Source organism: Capsella rubella, unplaced genomic scaffold (genome assembly GCF_000375325.1).
Source record: "Capsella rubella cultivar Monte Gargano unplaced genomic scaffold, Caprub1_0 scaffold_5, whole genome shotgun sequence".
NCBI lineage: Eukaryota > Viridiplantae > Streptophyta > Magnoliopsida > Brassicales > Brassicaceae > Capsella > Capsella rubella.
This window is the reverse complement of record NW_006238919.1, coordinates 1,007,803-1,026,866: the sequence shown is the minus strand read 5'-3', so window position 1 is coordinate 1,026,866 and position 19,064 is coordinate 1,007,803. Positions and strand designations below refer to the sequence as shown.

At 31.9% G+C, this 19,064-nt stretch overlaps 1 protein-coding gene, 4 long non-coding RNA genes and 1 other non-coding gene across 21 annotated transcripts in view; 5 read left to right on the top strand and 1 right to left on the bottom strand.

Annotated features, from left to right (window-relative positions):
• The window catches only part of LOC17884923, a 13,716-nt gene extending 4,933 nt beyond the window's left edge, over positions 1-8,783 (top strand). The window contains exons 1-30 of one of the 16 annotated variants that reach the window (XR_002833862.1): positions 1,956-2,058; positions 2,203-2,454; positions 2,543-2,628; positions 2,730-2,864; positions 2,964-3,077; positions 3,223-3,247; positions 3,399-3,495; positions 3,633-3,767; positions 3,925-3,967; positions 4,078-4,143; positions 4,250-4,406; positions 4,491-4,552; positions 4,649-4,787; positions 4,923-4,992; positions 5,084-5,134; positions 5,265-5,403; positions 5,538-5,640; positions 5,747-5,808; positions 5,918-6,077; positions 6,176-6,271; positions 6,393-6,494; positions 6,597-6,774; positions 6,863-6,949; positions 7,051-7,091; positions 7,261-7,355; positions 7,444-7,651; positions 7,735-7,785; positions 7,888-7,977; positions 8,065-8,123; positions 8,223-8,783. This is a non-coding gene — a long non-coding RNA (uncharacterized LOC17884923). Of the gene's footprint in view, positions 1-1,955; positions 2,059-2,202; positions 2,455-2,542; positions 2,629-2,729; positions 2,865-2,963; positions 3,078-3,222; positions 3,248-3,398; positions 3,496-3,632; positions 3,768-3,924; positions 3,968-4,077; positions 4,144-4,249; positions 4,407-4,490; positions 4,572-4,648; positions 4,788-4,922; positions 5,001-5,083; positions 5,135-5,264; positions 5,404-5,537; positions 5,641-5,746; positions 5,809-5,917; positions 6,078-6,175; positions 6,272-6,392; positions 6,495-6,596; positions 6,775-6,862; positions 6,950-7,050; positions 7,356-7,443; positions 7,652-7,734; positions 7,786-7,887; positions 7,978-8,064; positions 8,124-8,222 lie in introns of those variants that run through there. The other 15 variants (XR_002833858.1, XR_002833852.1, XR_002833861.1 and 12 more) reach the window with 15 other exon arrangements.
• Positions 2-558, top strand: LOC111830498. The gene is made up of 3 exons (XR_002833878.1): positions 2-56; positions 149-240; positions 473-558. It is a non-coding gene; the product is annotated as an uncharacterized LOC111830498 (long non-coding RNA).
• On the top strand, positions 919-1,794 carry LOC111830495. Its single transcript, XR_002833873.1, has 5 exons — positions 919-958; positions 1,095-1,196; positions 1,300-1,361; positions 1,471-1,626; positions 1,725-1,794. It is a non-coding gene; the product is annotated as an uncharacterized LOC111830495 (long non-coding RNA).
• A 713-nt stretch (positions 8,784-9,496) lies between the features above and the next one.
• LOC111830716 lies at positions 9,497-9,980 on the top strand. The gene is made up of 2 exons (XR_002834056.1): positions 9,497-9,631; positions 9,728-9,980. It is a non-coding gene; the product is annotated as an uncharacterized LOC111830716 (long non-coding RNA).
• A 1,032-nt stretch (positions 9,981-11,012) lies between these two features.
• On the bottom strand, positions 11,013-14,070 carry LOC17885175 (myb family transcription factor EFM). Its single transcript, XM_006291121.2, has 4 exons — positions 13,383-14,070; positions 12,448-13,011; positions 11,720-11,796; positions 11,013-11,612 (listed from the first exon to the last, which is right to left on the bottom strand). The coding sequence occupies exons 1-4, from the start codon at positions 13,579-13,581 to the stop codon at positions 11,163-11,165; spliced, it is 1,290 nt and encodes a 429-aa protein (XP_006291183.1). The 5' UTR covers positions 13,582-14,070; the 3' UTR covers positions 11,013-11,162.
• Positions 14,071-18,889: 4,819 nt separating this feature from the next.
• TRNAA-UGC lies at positions 18,890-18,962 on the top strand. The gene has a single exon. It is a non-coding gene; the product is annotated as a tRNA-Ala (tRNA).
• Positions 18,963-19,064: the final 102 nt, after the last annotated feature.

The window sequence follows — 19,064 nt, the reverse complement described above, 5'->3', positions numbered from 1 at the left end:
ATTCAGGAAAATGAAGCTATCAAAAGGCAAAGCTAGATGATGCAAAATCAAGACAAGTAAGTTAAATTGTTAAGAGTTCATCATGATCTCACTACATGACTGAAACTCTTTAAACCTTATCATTGATTTTAATGTGTTGAGACTGCAGTGAAACAAGTGTTAAAAACAACACTACCAATCTGATTCAGGAAAATCAAAGCAATCAAAAAGGCAACGATGGAAAAAGCCTCTTCTTGCACTGTAAGTGATCTCAAAATCCTATGTTTTTCCAAACTTTGTTATTGCGTAGACTGTAGGAATCTCTAAGAATAAGGAATTTCGTCCTTTAATTGTGATTTTTAGTGAGTTTCAACGTTTTAAGATTGATAATATGTTTAATTGGTTTTGAGGAATGGATCAAAAGAGCGAATTGATAAACTACTGAGGTACTCTCTTGACTCCTTTTAACTTTTCTAATTTTTTTTTCATTTAGGGGTCAAAAGAATTAGGTGTTCGTATTCCAACAAGGACGATGACTCTGATTTTTTCAAAAGAAGTCAATTCAGAACAAAAACGGTCACTGGTGTATCCTTTCAATAACAACATCAAACTGATCGGTTAAAAAGTATAGATCTGTTGTCTTGTCCGCTTCCTCTAATTTGTTGTTGTTTCAATTTAAGATAGGAATGTGAGTGAGATTTTGTTTTCACTTAGGCTATTGTTTTAACGAAGCTTCTTCTAATTTAATATTTTTGTGCAGATCGAAGATATGCTAGATTTTGAAGAATGAAGAAGATTCAGAACCAAACAAAAACAAACTTCCCTTACGGTAACAAAGCAGAGTTTTTTTCATTGTTTTCTTTGTTGCCTCTCTAGATGATGGAGATATATATATGGTTTACTCTTTCTTCGCATGCATCATTTTAGGGATGACCGGCCCAAGTCAACAACAACAACAACAACTATGGGGAAACCATTTGTAAGTAAACACTTATTGAGATCCTGATCTTGATTTTATTTCTTTCTGTTTCAAGTTTTGTCCATTAACTTTTAATAATCTCTTTTTCTTTTTCTTTTGTGTGTTATATTTTATCACCCATTCTTCTCTTTTCTAGTTTCAGAATCCAAGCATTGTTGATGAATATTATCTGGTGAAAGTATTGTTTTCGTGTCTTTGCAAGTGACGGATGTTCAGAGGACGTTGTCAACATGGCTCTGTAAGTCATCCCAAAATTCCTATATGCCCTTCTTTACTTTGTCCTCTTTCAAATTTATTTTTCCCTCAATCAAGAATCCTTTTTTTTCCTTCTGAACAACAAGAATCTACTAAAGTGGAACTCGACAAGGGACCAGATTTTAGATCAAAACTTGTGAACAAAAAGGTACTTGTCGCTGATGTACAATTCTCTTCCACAAATTATACACAATTGATGTACTCTCTGATTCATTTTAACTCTTCTCTTATCTTTCCTTTTTTTGATTAACTTCCAGGATGGTGTTGTTTTCCAACCGACCTAAGTAACATTGACAAGGAATTAACAGCTGTTTTCTCAAGGAGATTGGTCAATGGACTCTAAGAAGCTGCAAAGTACTAAAAAACAGTCACAGTTGTCTCTTGCCAATGGCAGTCATCAGAAAATTGAAAAGGTAGCTCATATGATTAATTAATAACCATTCTGATACTTAAATCTGGTTTCATGATTCTCTTGTAATAGTGTTTTTTTTGTGTGCGTTTATTACTGCAGAGAAAAGAGTGTTGAAAACATAGCTAACTCTACCAAACTCGTTTAGAGAAATAAAGCTATCAAAAGGCAAAGCTAGATGATGCAAAATCAAGACATGTAAGCTAAATTGTTAAAAATTCAGTATGATCTCGGCTGCATGAATGAAACGCTTGCGTCCTCACTCCTCATCATTGATTTTAATATCTTGATTACGTTCTTTAATGTGTTGATTCTTTGACTGCAAAGATACAAGTGTTAAAAAGAACACTACCAATCTGATTCAGGAAAACCAAAGCGATCAAAGAGGCAAAAGCTAGATTATGACCTAACAATGGAAAATGCCTCCTCTTGCTCTGTAAGTGATCTCAAATCCTATGTTTTCTAAAATTAAGGATTGTCTAAGACTGTATCTCTAAATTCAACATATTTTATTTTTCTGGTGTTACTTTTATTGGAGTTTCGTCGATTCGAGATTTATAATATGTTAAATTGGTTTCAGGAATGGATCAAAAGAGCGATAAAAAGCATGAGAGGAGGACCCGAACGCAGGGGAGCTTGAGGAACATCTTAAGAAACTACAAGAAATGAATGTAGATGGTACATAATTGTGGATGAGAAGAGTGATAGAAAGCGTTTAAGGATGCATCTGTTTTTTCACAAGCACAACCTTCTAGGGCCAAGAAAGAAGAAGTTCACTATTAAGCCGTCTTTCATAAGACTCAACGCACAAAAACAAGACTGCAGGCTCCAGGTTCTTTATCACTCTTTTGGGAGGTGGTATTGCAGTTAAGTGAGTTAAAATACCGTTGTAATATTTTCCCTTCTTGTTCTTTTAACAGTAAATCCTGGAGCCATATTGTTTCAAAATCAGCAAGCTTCACCCTAGCTCCAACTTTTTCCTGCACCACATCTGCCAGAATTTCAGGTATACCCTCTGTCAGAGATTATCATCACTTTAGAATAGACTCATAGCCCAATGAATCTGTTTGATTAATGTACAAGGATCTCACTTTCTTATTGTTGCAGGAATTTCATTTTCAAACAAAGACATCCTCAGTAGCTTCAACGGAAGTGTCTTTAGTGGAGAAACCAAAATGTAGAACAAAAACATTAGTCGGCTTTCTTACAGTAAGTAATAATATCAAACTTATCGATGAGAAGGTAATCTAGGTCTTTCTTTCCTTGTCCACTTCCATAAAAGAGAGTCGAACTTGCTTCTTAATGGGTTTGTTTGTTTGTTTTTTCTTTTGGGTGAAACAGGTGTGTGTTCGTGTTACTCAGATTAATGTTTTGAAAGATGATGAAGTAGATTCAGAACAATCACGGTCGTCGGCGTGTTCTTACAGTAACAACATCAAACTGATCGATTAAAAGGTATAGATAGGTCTTTGTCTTGACTCTGCACCTCCTCTTCTCTTGTTCGTTTCCTCAAATTTGCGGTTATCTTTGTTTTCAATTTTATATGGGAATGTGACTCTGTTATTTTAATTTAGACTTCTAATTGTATATTTTTGTGCAGATATGAAGAAGATTCAGAACAAAAGGTGGTGTTGATGTTTTGCTTTTGAAATAAGAGTTTGTTTTTGTATATGGGATCTTAATTAATGCGTTTGTTGTTTCTTTTTTTGGGTGAAACGAAACAGGTGTGTATATTTTTGTGCAGATATGATATTGTATTCTTTGTTGCTTCTTTAGATGATGCAGATATACATGAAGTTCACTTCTTCCTTTGTATAATTATAGGGATGACCGGCCCAAGTCAACAACAACACAACAGTGGGAAAAATCCTCTGTAAGTAAACACTTCTATTAAGATCTTATTATTTGTTTCTGTTTCAAGTTTTATCACTTAACCAATAATACTCTCTTTTCTTTTTCTTTTGTGTGTTATATAACTTATCACCATCATATTTTCTTCTCTACTCCCAGAATCCAAGCATTGTTGATGAATAATATTTGTTGGCAGTATTGTTTTCGTGTCTCTCAGTGATGAGTATTCAGAGGACCTGGCGTTTCTTCTTCAACTCTCATCGAACTTGACGAGAAACTCCACAATGAAAAAAGGTAAAGTTTTGGGGGTTTACAGTGTGTTTCTTCAACTCTCATATGAATGTTTTGCTTTATTAAATATGAATATTGTTTTGTATACATGATCTTGATGATGGAGAATTTTTTGTTTTGTTGTATACATGATTCACTTTCTTCTCATTATTATTATAAGGGATGGTGTTGAATTATGGACCCAATCGATGGAGATATATGTAGTAAGTCATCTCAAATTCCTCTATACTCTTCTTTATTTATTTCTGTTTCAAGTTTATCTATCTCCATTAACCAATCTCTTTTTGTTTTTGTTTTTGTGTTTGTTGAACAGCAAGTTGTTATTTAAGTGGAACTCGACAAGGCACCATAATTCAAAGCAAAACTTGTGAACAAAACGGTACTTGTCATTGCCTCATGCCAACCATTTTCCTTTCCACAGGTTAGATACAATCGAGGTACTCTCTGATACCTTTTAACTTTCCTCTATTTTGATTAACTTCTAGGATGGTGATGTTTTCCTAAAAGCGGGTTCTTAAGGAGATAAGTCAATGGACCTTAAGAAACTGCAAACTGCTAGAAAGATGGTTAATCTACTGAGGAACCCATATGTACTCAGGCCAAAAGACCAGTCACAGATGTCTCAAGCCAATGGCTGAAAAGGTAGCTCACATTCTTAATTAATAACCATTCTGATATTCAAATCTGGTTTCACCTTCCTCTTGTGCGTTTATTTCCTCATTGCAGCGGAAAGAGTGTCAAAACATAGCTAGCTCTACCAAACTGATTTAGGAAAATATAAACTAGAGGTACTCTCTGATTCCACAGGTAATAAATTACTAAGATACTCTCCGATTCCTTTGAACTTTTCTTATTTATTTTCGTTTTTGGGTGAAACGAAACAGGTGTGCGTCTGTGTTGGTGTTCCAACTTCCAACTAGGACGATGACTCAGAGTTTTTTAAAGAAGTACGAAGTAGATTCAGAACAAAACCGGTCAACGGCATGTTCTTATAGTTACAACAGCAAACTGATTGGTTAAAAGGTATATATAGGTTGTCTTGTCCGCTTCCTCGAGTTTTCTTTTGTTTCAATTTAAGATGAGAATGTGACTGCGATTTTGTTTTCACTGAGGTTGTTGTTTTAACAAAGTTTCTTCTAATTTAATAATTTTGTGCAGATCGGAGATATGCTATGTTTTGAAGACTGAAGAAGATTCAGAACCAAACAAAAACAAATTTCTCCTTACGGTAACAACGTCAGTTTTTCATTGTTTTCTTTGTTGCTTCTCTAGATGATAGATACATATAGTTCACTCTTTCTTCGCATGCATAATTTTAGGGATGACCGGCCCAAGTAAAAAACAACAACAATGGGAAAAATCATATATAAGTAAACACTTATTAAGATCCTTATTATAATTTTATTTCTTTCTGTTTCAAGTTCCCTTTATTTTATCTACTGAGGTACTCTCGAGTCCTTTTAACTTTTCTAATTTTGTTTTTCATTTATGGGTCAAAAGAAACAGGTGTTTGTATTCTAACAAGCACGATGACTCAGATTTTTTCAAGGACGTACGAAGTCGATTCAGAACAAAAACGATCACCAGTGTGTTCTTACAATAACAACATCAACAACAGCAACTATGAGGAAAACCATCTGTAAGTAAACACTTATTGAGATCCTGATCATGATTCTATTTCTTTCTGTTTCAAGTTTTGTCCCTTAACTTTTAATAATCTCTTTTTCTTTTTCTTCTGTGGTATATCTTATCACCTATTCTTCTCTTTTCTAGTTTCAGAATCCAAGCATTGTTGATGAATATTATCTTGTGAAAGTATTGCCCTTCGTGTCTTTGCAAGTGACAGATGTTCAGAGGACGTCGTCTTCATGGCTCTGTAAGTCATCCCAAAATTCCTATATGCCCTTCTTTACTTTGTCCTGTTTCAAATTTATCTTTCCCTCAATCAAGAATCCTTTTTTTTTTTCCTTCTGAACATCAAGAATCTATTGAAGTGGAACTCGACAAGGCACCAGATTTCAAATCAAAACTTGTGAACAAAAAGGTACTTGTCGTTGATGTACAATTCCCTTCCACAAATTATACACAATTGATGTACTCTCTGATTCATTTTAACTTTTCTCTTATCTTTCCTTTTTTTTATTAACTTCTAGGATGGTGTTGTTTTCTCAAGGAGATTGGTGAATGGACTCTAAGAAGCTGCAAAGTACTAGAAAAATGGTTAATTTGCTGAGGAATCCGTTTGCACTCAGGCATAAAAAAAAACAGTCTCAGTTGTCTCTTGCCAATGGCAGTCATCAGAAATTTGAAAAGGTAGCTCATATGATTAATTAATAACCATTCTGATACTTAAATCTGGTTTCATGATTCTCTTGTAATAGTGTTTTTTTTGTCTGTGTTTATTACTGCAGAGAAAAGAGTGTTGAAAACATAGCTAACTCTACCAAACTCGTTCAGAGAAATAAAGCTATCAAAAGGCAAAGCTAGATCATGCAAAATCAAGACATGTAAGCTAAATTGTTAAAAATTAAGCATGATCTTGGCTGCATGACTGAAACGTCCTCACTCCTCATCATTGATTTTAATATCTTGATTACGTTCTTTAATGTGTTGATTCTTTGACTGCAGGGATACAAGTGTTAAAAAGAACACTACCAATCTGATTCAGGAAAATCAAAGAGGCAAAAGCTAGATTATGACCTAACAATGGAAAATGCCTCTTCTTGCTCTGTAAGTGATCTCAAATCCTATGTTTTCTAAAATTAAGGACTGCGTAAGACTGTATCTCTAAATTCAACATATTTTATCTTTCTGTTGTTACTTTTATTGGAGTTTCATCGATCAAAGTAGATGGTACATATTTGTGGATGAGAAGAGAGATAGAAAGCGTCTAAGGAGCTGCATCTGTGTTTTTTCACAAGCACAACCTTCTAGGGCCAAGAAAGAAGAAGTTCACAATTAAGCTGTCTTAATAAGACCCAACGCACAATAACAAGACTGCAGGCTCCAGGTTCTTTATCACTCTTTTGTGAGGTGGTATTGCAGTTAAGTGAGTTAAAAGACCGTTGTAATATTTTTCCTTCTTGTTCTTTTAACAGTAAATCCTGGAGCCATATTGTTTCAAAATCAGCAAGCTTCACCCTAGCTCCAGCTTTTTCCTTGTACCACATATGCCAGAATTTCAGGTATACCATCTGTCAGAGATTATCATCACTTTAGAATAGAATCATAGCTTAATGAATCTGTTTGATTAATGTACAAGCATCTAACTTTCTTATTGTTGCAGGAATTTCATTTTCAAACAAAGACATCCTCAGTAGCTTCAACGTAAGTCTTAAGTGGAGAATCCAAAATGTAGAACTCTATGATTACTTTGAGAATCATGTGAAAGGCAGTTGAGAATGTGTTGTGTCCACGTGATATTTAAACTTAAGAGGTAATTTTTACAAAGTTTAGACTCATCATAAGGACTATTCTTCACTCTGCATGAAAAAAGAGCCGTAAGGACTATTTCTTTACAAAGCAAGCAAGCTTTGGGAAATAACAAAATTTTGAGGATGCAGAGTTCAACAAAAAGATTTCAGATGCCAGGTTCTATATCATTCTTTGTGAGATGGTATTGTAGTTTAGTGATATATATGTAAGGCTATTCTAATGCTTTTTCTTCTTTTTCATTCAGTAGTACTCTCGGTGATGTGGACGTCTGAGCATATAGAAAACAAGGAGAACATTCCTTACCCAGACCACCCCAGGAGTTTTCTCAAGGAGATATGTCGATGGACCTTAAGAAGCTGCAAACTGCTAGAAAAATGGTTAATCTGCTGAGGAATCCATCTGCACTCAGGCCAAAAAACCAGTCACAACTGTCATCAGAAAATTGTGAAAAGGTAGCTCACATTCTTGAATCTGATAACCAAATATGTTTTAATTCCTCTTGTAATAGTTTTTTGTGTGCGTTTATTCACTGCAGGGAAACATAGAAAGCTCTACCAAACAGATTTAGGGAAACAAATCAAGATAGGTGAGCCAAATTGTAACAAAAGCAGCATTATTCACTCCATATCCCATTGTGCAACATAAACTCTTCCTCCTCATCATTGATTTATGTACATTCTTAATCCAGAAACCAGCGACTTTGTTTTACATGACAATACAAGGTCTTGTTAACACCGAAGTTTGAAATTCGACCTGTGAAAAAGCAGAGAACAAGAAGGTAAGTCATCTAGTTTAGTGAGGTATATATTTATTAACAAAAATAGACAACTTAACGAAATAAAATGTGTTATGTCATTTGATGCAGATTTTGGATGCTCCAGCTTTCAACTACATTACGTGATGGAAAGATCCTCTTCTTTCTCTGTAAGAATCTTTAAATCCTCTGCGTATCTTGATTTTGTTCTGTACAAGTTTATATATCCCTCAACTAGTATTAATCTTTGCTTGTTATACTCAATGCAGCATATTAGAAGTTATCTTAGAATTGTGGATCACACTAAAATCAACGAAGGTAATATCACAATAAAAAACAAACAACTCTGCTACACAAGAAAAGTAATGGTACAATAAAAGGCAAATGCCAGGTTTTTTGTATCTTCTTTGGGAGATTGAATCACTGTTAAATGAGTCTAACAGCAACATTGCCTTCCTACTGCTTGCACACCCAAACCACCACTGCAGTTTTCTTAAGGAGGAAAGTTGATGGACCTTAAGAAGCAACAAACTAGGCTGAATAATCCATCTGAACTTAACTTTGGTCTCATGTTCCTCTCGTAATGGTTTTTGTTTTGTGTTATCTATCTCACTGCAGGGAAACAAGTGTTAAAAAAATGTAGCTAACTCTCTATCAGCACTAAACTTACTGCTAGAGAGTTACTTGATCTGCTGAAGAATCCATTTGCACTCCGGCCAAAGAACATATAAAAAATGTAATTTCTTTTTTTTTTTCCCACAACATAAGATTATAAACACCTCTCTTACTCTGTTTATATAAATGGGCACACTAAAAAACTCTTTTTTTTACAGACTCTTCAGTTCACCAAAAAGTAAAAAAAAAAAGAAAAAAAAGAAAGAGAAAGAGATTCAAAATAAAGGTTAAAACCATATATATTAGGACTAGCTTTTAACCTATTGTACAGGCGAGGCAAACATTTATATTTTAATTCATATTTTTGAAATTTTACATATTATTGGAGTTTATTTAATAATTATTAAGATTGCATAATATCAAATTTTGTTGAATTAATTTGGTTATACATGTCCTATATTATCGTTTTTTTAAAACGTAGTAAAACGAAGATCTTACCCATATTAAAATATGAGAATAATGATATTTTTTTTAGTACTCATATTAAAAGTTGGAAATTAAAAAATGATAATAAATATTTATTGTTATGTAAAACAAGTAACTAATTGTTTTTGAACTAAATTCAAAGACCATTAAAATTTTGCAAAATTGGTTGCAAAAATACTACCAAAGATTCTTTTCTTTTTTGGCAAAATTGGTTGCAAAAATACTATAGTAGATTATAGTATAGTCAACATGATAAATGCCATCATATCCTACTACTGTATATAATATCAGTCAAAGGTTGACCAAATTATCTATAGAAATAAATTTAATCCATATATTGTTTTTTTTGCTAATTAAGCAAAGTCAATACTATATGAAATAACATATAGGAAGGGATCAAAGATCTCTATATATATTATGCAAGTGTTGAGAATTATTCAATCATAAATCATTCACACCCTCAAGAAAAAGAAAAGAGAAAAAGAAGAAGAAAAGAAACACTAATATACAAAAATGGCTTTATCATGCAAAAGTTTCTTGATTGTGTTCTTGTGTGTGGCAGTTCTCTTACACCCAAGTATGTAACTCAGAAATTCTAGATTTTTTCAATTTAAATATATATATGATATGCTCATATTTAATGTTTTTGAATGTATTGTTTTCAACATTACAGAAACTGTGGAAGCCGACGAGTCACAGAGACATGGAATTCTCATCATTGGTTCTTGCTCAAAAATTCAAGACTGTAATAAAAAATGCATTGAAATGCATTATGCAAGCGGGAAATGTATTAAAAAGACACCTGACGCCACTGATTTATCATGTGGTTGCGATCTTTAATTAACAACGCTATCAAGATATTGGATTGTGAAAATGTTAAGTCAATTGAAATAAAAATAATAATAAATAGATTTTAATCCGCGTTATATTATGGGGTAAACATTTATTTTTAAATTTATATTTTTGAGATTTATAAATTTTTTTGGCGTTTATTTAATAATTATTAAGATTACAAAATACAATTTTATTAAATTAGTTTGGTCATACATATCTTATATTGGCGTTATTAAAAAATTAGTAAAATGAAGATTTTACACATACTGAATATGAGAGTAATATTATTTTAAATTTTTAGTATTATCGATTCAAACTCGTGCCGTCGTATAATCCATCCGTTTTAATTTTATTCAATTTAAATACTAAATATATCAGTTTCAATACTGATAATTTTTAAAAAATTTCATTTTAAAAATTTTAATTTGCTCAAATAAAAAACCAGGTTAAACTAGATAAAACTTTTAAATTTGGACGCCTCAGATTTCAAGATTCTCTTGTTCATTTGTAGTTGGAAGCATATGAGTCATATTTACAATGGTTCTGAACCGTTGTCTAAATTTTTTATCTGATGTGAGATGTTTTACATACACTTTTAAAAAAAGTCAGATAGGTAATACATTTATTTTTAAATTTTTAAATTTCAACATATGTGAAAATTATATAATTATATAGAGAGATAGATACAAGCAATATAAAAGTATTGTAGTAGATAATATTATAGTCAACATAATAAATGCCATCATATCCTACTACAATATGTATATACTCAGTCAAAGGTTGACCAAATTTTTTATAGGAATAAAATTAAATCCATATACTGTACATTATTATTTTGCTAATTAAGCAAATTCAATATTATAAGAAACTACATATAGGAAGGGATTATATATAGATTATGCAAGTGTTGAAAATTATTCAATCATAATTCATTCACACATCCGCAAGAAAAGTAAAGAGAAAAAGAAGAAGAAAAGAAACACTAATACAGAAAATTGTTCCATCATGCAAAAGTTTCTTGTTTGTGTTCTTGTGTGTGGCGATTCTCTTACACCCAAGTATGCAACTCATAAATCTATCATGCGGTTGTTATGTATAATTAACAACGCTATCAAGATATTGGATTGTGAAAATGTTAAGTCTATTCAAATGATAATAATAAGTGTATTATAGAGAGAGAGAGAGATACAAGCAATCAAATAAGTTACGTAGCCACCCACAAACCCTAACCCTAAAATCATTCCTCTAATTAAATTAATCAAGAATTTGTGTTTTCAGAATTTGAGAGTTATTTCACTTCCATTAACATTGCTTTGGTCTTCATCTTCTTCCCTTAGAGCAGCCAACCCTTTTCTCTCTCCTCCACCACTCTCCGACGACTTCGCTTCATCCGCGGCAGTATCCGTTAACTGATGATGAGTTGAATCGGTGGAAGCGGCGCCACCGGATGAGGAGTTAAACGTTTGAAAGTGGTGGTGGTGGAGCTGCTGCGGATGCGGTGGAGTTGTGTAAAACTCTTGAGAGGAGCAGAAGTGCGGTGGAGGTTGCCCGGCCGAGCTGGTGTGGTGGTGGTGGACTTGGTGATGGTAGAGAGTCGGAGTGCCGCCGTGTGCGGTGGTGTACTCCGGTGGAACCCATATGCCACCTAGGACGACCAAATGAGGACCTGGTCCACCCGACGTTTGTGGGCTTGGGCTTGGTCTTCTAGTGTGAAGCCGATACTTCTGTTTTTGTTTAAAGTTAATTAATACATCATTAGTTAAGTGTGCTTTAATATGAGTTTTATAAAAGTTGTAAATAGCATATTGTAGTGACTTGAGATTTTAGTTACCTGGAGATGGCTTTTGACTTCATCGTTGGTCAAACCATCAACTTTCATAAGTTCCCTTATCTGTTTTGGTGTAGCCACTGCAGTGTGATATAACAACAATCATATAAATACAAGTATTTTTAAATTCGTACGTATACTATGAAATAAGTTCTATTCGAGAACTAGAGCTTTATAATTAGGTACCACAAGGTTATTTTTTAATCTCTACATAATAAACTAATTAAATCCAAATCCTTTAAAAAAAATGGAATCATAATTCCACTTTATTTGAAGCTAACTATATTTGAATGATGTATATAAAAGGTCAAGTTGATCTCTTGTACATGTAACATATTATTTTTGAATCAAGTTGATCTATCGTATATTCAATTTCACTTTAGTTAGTAATTTTTTTATCAACTGAAAAAAAACTATAGAAAACTCCAACCTCAACTTATAAAATACGTTGAAAATCAAAAGAAAATATGAAAGAGAGAAATCTTAGCAAAACCAAAATCTTGGCAATTTTATATATACACCAATTTAATTTATATTCACCTCAAAGTCGGATAAGTACCCCAAGCTTATATTTGGATTCATTTAATTTATACCTACTTATAAATCTAGATATGTATATAGTGTACAATAGTTATGCATTTGGTGTGTTATAGTTCTGATTAGTTGGAATTTAACCTACATCAAATTAATTATTAATTAGCTTAGCTAATTAGAATAAGTGTATTTTGTACCTTGTGAACCACCAAGCATTTGAAGGGCTTGGACAAATCTCCGGTGTAAGTCCGGCGACCAGCAACGTCGTGCCTTTCTATTACTTTGACTCGTTGTAGAAGAAACTCCATTGCTGTTTGAATGGTTGTTATTATTGTTATTGTCATTGTTGATCATGCTCTCATCATTACCGTCTTGGCCGTTAGTATGTTCCCTGGTCGGAGAGACCCTCTTGATCACCTCCGTAGATAGAGCTAATTCAGGCAAAGATTGTTCCTTAGAGAAGGGAAGAAAAGCGCCGCTGCCATTTCTTTGTTTCGAATCGAAATGTCCAAGTTTTGGACTACTTGCAATCTCGTCTTTTGGAAGAGATTGGTCAGTTGAATCAATATTTTTTGGTTTGGTTTCGGATTGGCTCCAAAGCTGAGCAGTCGTCATCCAATTACTTCCTTTGTTATTCGATTTTTCGGGTTGGTTCCTTAAGGGTATGAACTCTTCAAGAACTGGTCTTGTGGGTACACCTTGGTTATTGTTATTACTATTTGGTCGATATGCTTCTAGTTGTTGTTTGTAAACTTCCACAGCTGAAAAAAAAAGGAAGACAATTTAAAAGATAATAAAGTAAATTAAAATATGAAAGTGAGATATATAACATGAACCTTATAATCTTTAAACTCACTTTAATGAGATTTGTTGATTTCAGTGATGGGAGAAACAAAAGTTTCGTGATTCAAAGAAAACAAAAGCAAGCTCTGATTTTTATGAATTAAATTCTTAAACTAATGAATAAAGATCTTTTCAAAAAAGTAAAAAGAAATTCAAAAACTCTTCTATACGTCTAACAACTAATAGTTTTAATTAGGTTTTTTGTGATAAAAGGATTTATATATTGTACGCAACTCTATCTACATGTAATCTAAACATTTCTATAAGTGGATATATCAAATATATGTACCATTGTTAAGGAGCTGCATGCAAAGAGGGAGCTCGCGCTTGAAGGCATCGATCTTAAGACGTTCTTGTTCAAGGCGAGAAAGAAGATCTTCGAGCTTTTGCGTGGTTTGATCGCTTTGAAAGTTATCTCCAAAGGATTTCAAAAGCATAGAGTAGCTTTGTGGCTTGCAATCCAAGCTTAGTTCTGATGAGGAAGCCATGTATATATATGATAACCTATAATACTCTCTCTATAATTATTATAAGAAGAATATATATAAGTTATAAGAAAATGATCAAGGAATCAAGAAGAATTTTGTGGTGACTTAAAGTTCCAGGATGATATGTGTATATGCGAAATGTTTCTTAACAAATATATTTAATGATATTGAAGGATTGTGGAAATTAGGGTTTGGAGAAGAGAAGAGAGAATGAAGAAGAAGATAGATAGAGAGGAAAAGGGGAATAAAATGTTAGGTTGTGGACACAAGAAGGATCACGAGGAGGTTCATGTCCTTTTTAGAGGGCTCAATTCAAAGGGAGGGGAATAAAATGATCTGTCACCATACACACACATACACATACATATATCTATAGCACTAGAGAGAGAGAGACCCAGCATGAGATATACTTCTAGAGAGAGAGAGAGAGAGAGAGAGAGAGAGAGGCTTCTCATCACTGTTAGAAGTCGTTCCTCTCTTCTCTAATGAGTCCATTACTAAAGGTGTGACACTCAAAAAGCTTAATCAAAGGCTTTTGATTCTACAATTTTATATGGTTTCATGAAGCTTAATTAAACAACATAACTAAGTCATATGATTGTTTAGAACATTTATTGGTCTTTTAACTAAATAGTTTGGACAAGTCTGGAGTTAAACTGAAGCGTAGTAATATTATGGTAAATTGTATCTCAAGTTTATGGAATTTTTTGTGGTAAAACAAAATTTTCTATCTTTTTGATGAACGAATTTTTATTTATTTATTTATTTTGCTGTCGTATCTAGCACAAAAAATTCTTAACCATATGGTCTCATTAATCTATTTTAAAGATACATTACAGAAGTAACTCAATATTAGACACCCTAAACTGTATATTTATGGCTCATGGTTAATGCAATAAAACCATCAAAAAAAATATAATAGCTTGATTTAAAATTTTCATATATTTCTTCTCTTATTATGCTTAGTTTTTAATCACTTCTTTTGTCAAATTAATATATTTGTATAATACAAATTCCATATGAAAGAAAGAGAAAAGAGAGGCTAAAGGAGAAAAAGAGGAGGATATAAAGCAGCTAGCAGAGCAAAAGGGAATATATGGAAACTTGTTATAAAGAACAAATGGGTAAGAAAACTAAGTTTTAAAATTATTTTTTTCTATTAAAGCGATAAATTGTTTTTAATCTCAGATTCTACTTTTGTTTATGCTTTTTTGAAAATTCAATTTCATAGTTCTTCAGATAAAATTATGTTTCCTAATTCCGCTATAAATGATCAAAGCTTGTAACATTTCAGATGTTTGGTTCTTATCTTTTCGACAAAATTAAATAACATTATGGAGTCACCACCGCAACGTACTGTATATGAAAGGAATCAATAGTGAACGTTTTCAGTTCATTTAGGGCAATTTAGAGTCGTTGCCAAAAAAAAAAAAAAAACAATATTCTTCCACCACCTTCAACATTTATATAATAATTATTTTCTAAAGGAATTGAGATTCATTATAAATCAAAAGAAAGCATATACTAGCTAGGCAACAACAAGATTTTTTTTTTATATGCATATAGTCGCACGACGTCGAGAGTGAGAGAGACACACAAAGATAACGATTGATCAATAAATTTTTCTATATTGAATTTGAAAAAGTTGAAAAATTATTCTAAATTTTTTAGTGGATGCTAAAAGAGAGAAAGAAAAGGGAATATCTGATTTTAATTATTATTAGTTTACTACCATAAACTCTAGCTAGCTAGGACATATTATTCACTTATATAAATATTATTGAAAGAGGTTTTGAGAGAGTTGCAGAATCTTCCCACCGGAGGGAGCTTTAGTGAAGTGGCCAGGAAGGTAGAAGATTCTTACTTCCTTGGAAATATTTTAAACTTTTTTCAAAGACAATTTTTGCAATTTCAAAATTGTCTTTTAAATTTTCTTTTTCTACCTAGGTTTCAATGAAAGCCAATGAACTATAATTGTGTAGACCGGGAAAAAAAAAACTAATTTCCTCATATGCTTCACTCTTTAAAATGTGAATCATGTGATGCACAACATACAGTATCTAACACAAATTACTTATTAGATATATTGCACTTTTTTTTTTTTTTGAAGATCACATTAATACAAATTTGATTTGGATGATAGGAGTTTGTGATGATATATATATATGTTGTGACTGACAAAAATCTGATTAAAAAGATCAAATTAACTTTGAAATCTTTATTCTTAATCATAGGATATTTCATTTTTCATTAGTTTATAAGAAATGATATAGCTTGCTTTTTATATTTTATGATATAGAATTTCAAGTAACCCAATTGGCATCTAATGCCAAACATAAAATTTTGGGACAGACCCCTCCGACATGCATATCCTAAAAAATTTGGATATCCAATTCAAATATTTCATATTTTCTTCTTTCTATTCAAGTACGTACTAGCTATGGTTATGCTAATGTTTTCTTAAGTGTAACTTTCATTGTCCTTTATTATATTCTCTTTTAATTCTTATAATTGCCCAAAAATTCGAAACTTTTAGTTACTTTCTATAAATCCAGAACTAAAAATTATTTAAAACATACTACTTGTTAGTTATCATGATATCATCCCTGCCTTTAAGCAATAATTCGACATCTGAGTGGAAATATATATCAAAAAATTTGTAGACTTAACCGACCAGATTAGAGGATTTTTTCATCCCCAACAAATAAAACATTCACTACTATTATTTGGTCCAAATTTGTCTATATATGAGAAATTACGTCACGGATTTGGTATAAAATTGGTCGTATTACTATTGGACCGGACCAGACCAAACATAGATCAAATTCATAACCGACCGCAAAAATCACGTAATTGAACAAATTGTGATTCTCAAAAATGTTGAAGGGAACGTAACTTGGACTACTCGTATCTTTATCCTCTTTTAGACGCCCATAAAAGTAGAAAATTGAATTCTTTTGCGAGCCGACAAAGGAAAAAAAATAAAAAGGTCATTTGGCAAATGTAATTGACATAAATTTTAGTGACTTAGGTATATTCTTGTATTTCTCTATCACTAAATAGCTTGTGAAAACATATTGCCTAATTTCTAAATCACTATTTATTAACTAGAGACAATCAATCAGATATACAACAAACTGAACCAAACCGATTTAAATAAAAATAAAAAACGTATTTTTCGAATAAAATGATTTCATATTTCTAATTTTTTTTTCTCGTATCAAAATACGTTTTTTTCTTTTACCGAAAACAGTAATGCTCGGATCGCGAATGGCAGGTTTTACCAATACAAATGATCTGATTAGTCCCGATTTCAAAACATTCTAGCTTCTTGATATTTGTATATAGAAAAATAAATAATATCTTGAAAGAAAAGAATAACATGTAAAAAAAAAAAAAAAAGAAGAAGGAGAAGATATATATATATATATATAAGAAAAAGGAGAGAGATAGAGTGGAGAAATATTCGGAAGTCCGTATAATATACAGACAAATGGGATATTCAGACAGAAGACAAAGTTAAGAAGGAAGCGATTTAAGCAAGTGAGTCGAAACGTGTCACGAGAGAATCTCTTTTGTGCGTGCTTTGCATGGGATGCTATAAAAGAAACCACTCTTTACTTTTCGACCTAATTTTTTATTTATTTATTAAAATGCAATACATATTATATATATATATATATATATAACTCTCTTTTACACATTCCCGAAATATAAAGAAAAGATAAAAGAAAAGAAAAAAGAGATGTAAAATTAAAGTTGGATTCTAAATAAGAATCTTTAGAAAAGTTAAGGGTTGGAGTCTTGCACATGAAGATTTTCATTGGTTTGAACAAATGCGACCAAACCTATATATTTATATCAATACTTTTTTTTTTTCTTCAATTCATGATATTTCCAAACAGAAAATGATTTCAAAGTAGAAAAGGTTATTTTATTGTATTCTAATTTTGGAGGGTAATTTATTAGGTTTTTTACTACGAAATAAAATGGTTTTATTCAAAGGAAATGCATGGATGATGGAATTTGGAGATTAATGATAATACAAAGAGAATTCCAAAATGACTGGTTAATGTGTTGAGGGAATTAGGTACCTTCTATTTTTTAAGAACATTCCTTTTATATATATAAAAAATATAGATTTTTTTAATTCTTATTTTACTTTAACTTTTTTTTTTCTCTTGCAAAGTTCTTTATTGCTCTTATCCTAATATAATATCATCTGCATATTCTGGCATGATATTTTTTTACAGAACCACATGAGCGAACAAACCAACACAAATATACGTGTATATTCGTGGCTCCGTCGTGTATCTATATTATTTTTATATATGATACAAATTATTGTATTTTTGGTCACCAAATATACAAATTTATGTGACGAAAATTATTTATATAAATATGAATCTACAAATCAAGACTCATATACGCGTCATGAGGAGATACAATTTCTTGAACGTTAAACCAAAAATGTTATTGGAGAACGAATCTAGGATCTTGGAAATTTTCTTGTGTTATTTCAAATGATTCGTGAAGACATTTTTTTGGACTTTATTGAAATGATTATAGCCTTGTAGGGTGACTTTTGGCAAACACAAAAATATCAGTTCTTATAAGAAATCCGATATATATAGGAAACAAGTAACGCTCTAAACATTCACACGACGATTCTAAAAGATGAGAACGTTACGTAGCAAACGCATCTATCATATATAGTGAGTTAACGAGTTCATACTATCAAAGTTACACAAAAGTTGCAAAACAATACAAAAACGGGAAATGATTGTAAAGGATCAGTAAAAAAAAAATGAGTGGACTGAATCATTTATTTTGTATTTTTACATTATTTATAAGTGATACAATGAAATTTTACATCACTTATAAAAATGATACTTATATTGATGATGCAAATGTACTTATCAATAAGGAAAACGTGATTGTGAATGCCGTGTTAGAAAAGTTGGCTAATCCGAATAATCCGATCCTCATCTCTTCCTCTTAGTATAGTTTTTTTTTGCTAAATTCCTATTAGTATAGTTTTCATGCTTTGAAACATATATTTCATTTTCTCATATGTTTTGTAACCAAAATGAATTAGACGTTTAACAAAAATCAACGGAAAACAATATACGGATCCTTGTATGTACACTTTACTAGCTTTTATAATGGGTTGTAGTTCTTTTTTTTTCTTTTTTTTTCTTTACAAACTCATTTATAAATCTACAACCATGGTTTAGGTCTTTTAACTCTCAGCTAATGTAAAAGTTATGTTAAAATACATAGTTTACATGGAAGACTATAACCAATCGGGGATGTAGCTCAAATGGTAGAGCGCTCGCTTTGCATGCGAGAGGCACGGGGTTCGATCCCCCGCATCTCCACTTTTTTTTGTTTTTTTTTTTTTTTTTTCGACTCATTTTTATTGTTTTTCTTTTGACAAATAATCTAAAACAGCTAATCAAATATACTTGAGATAAAGTGAT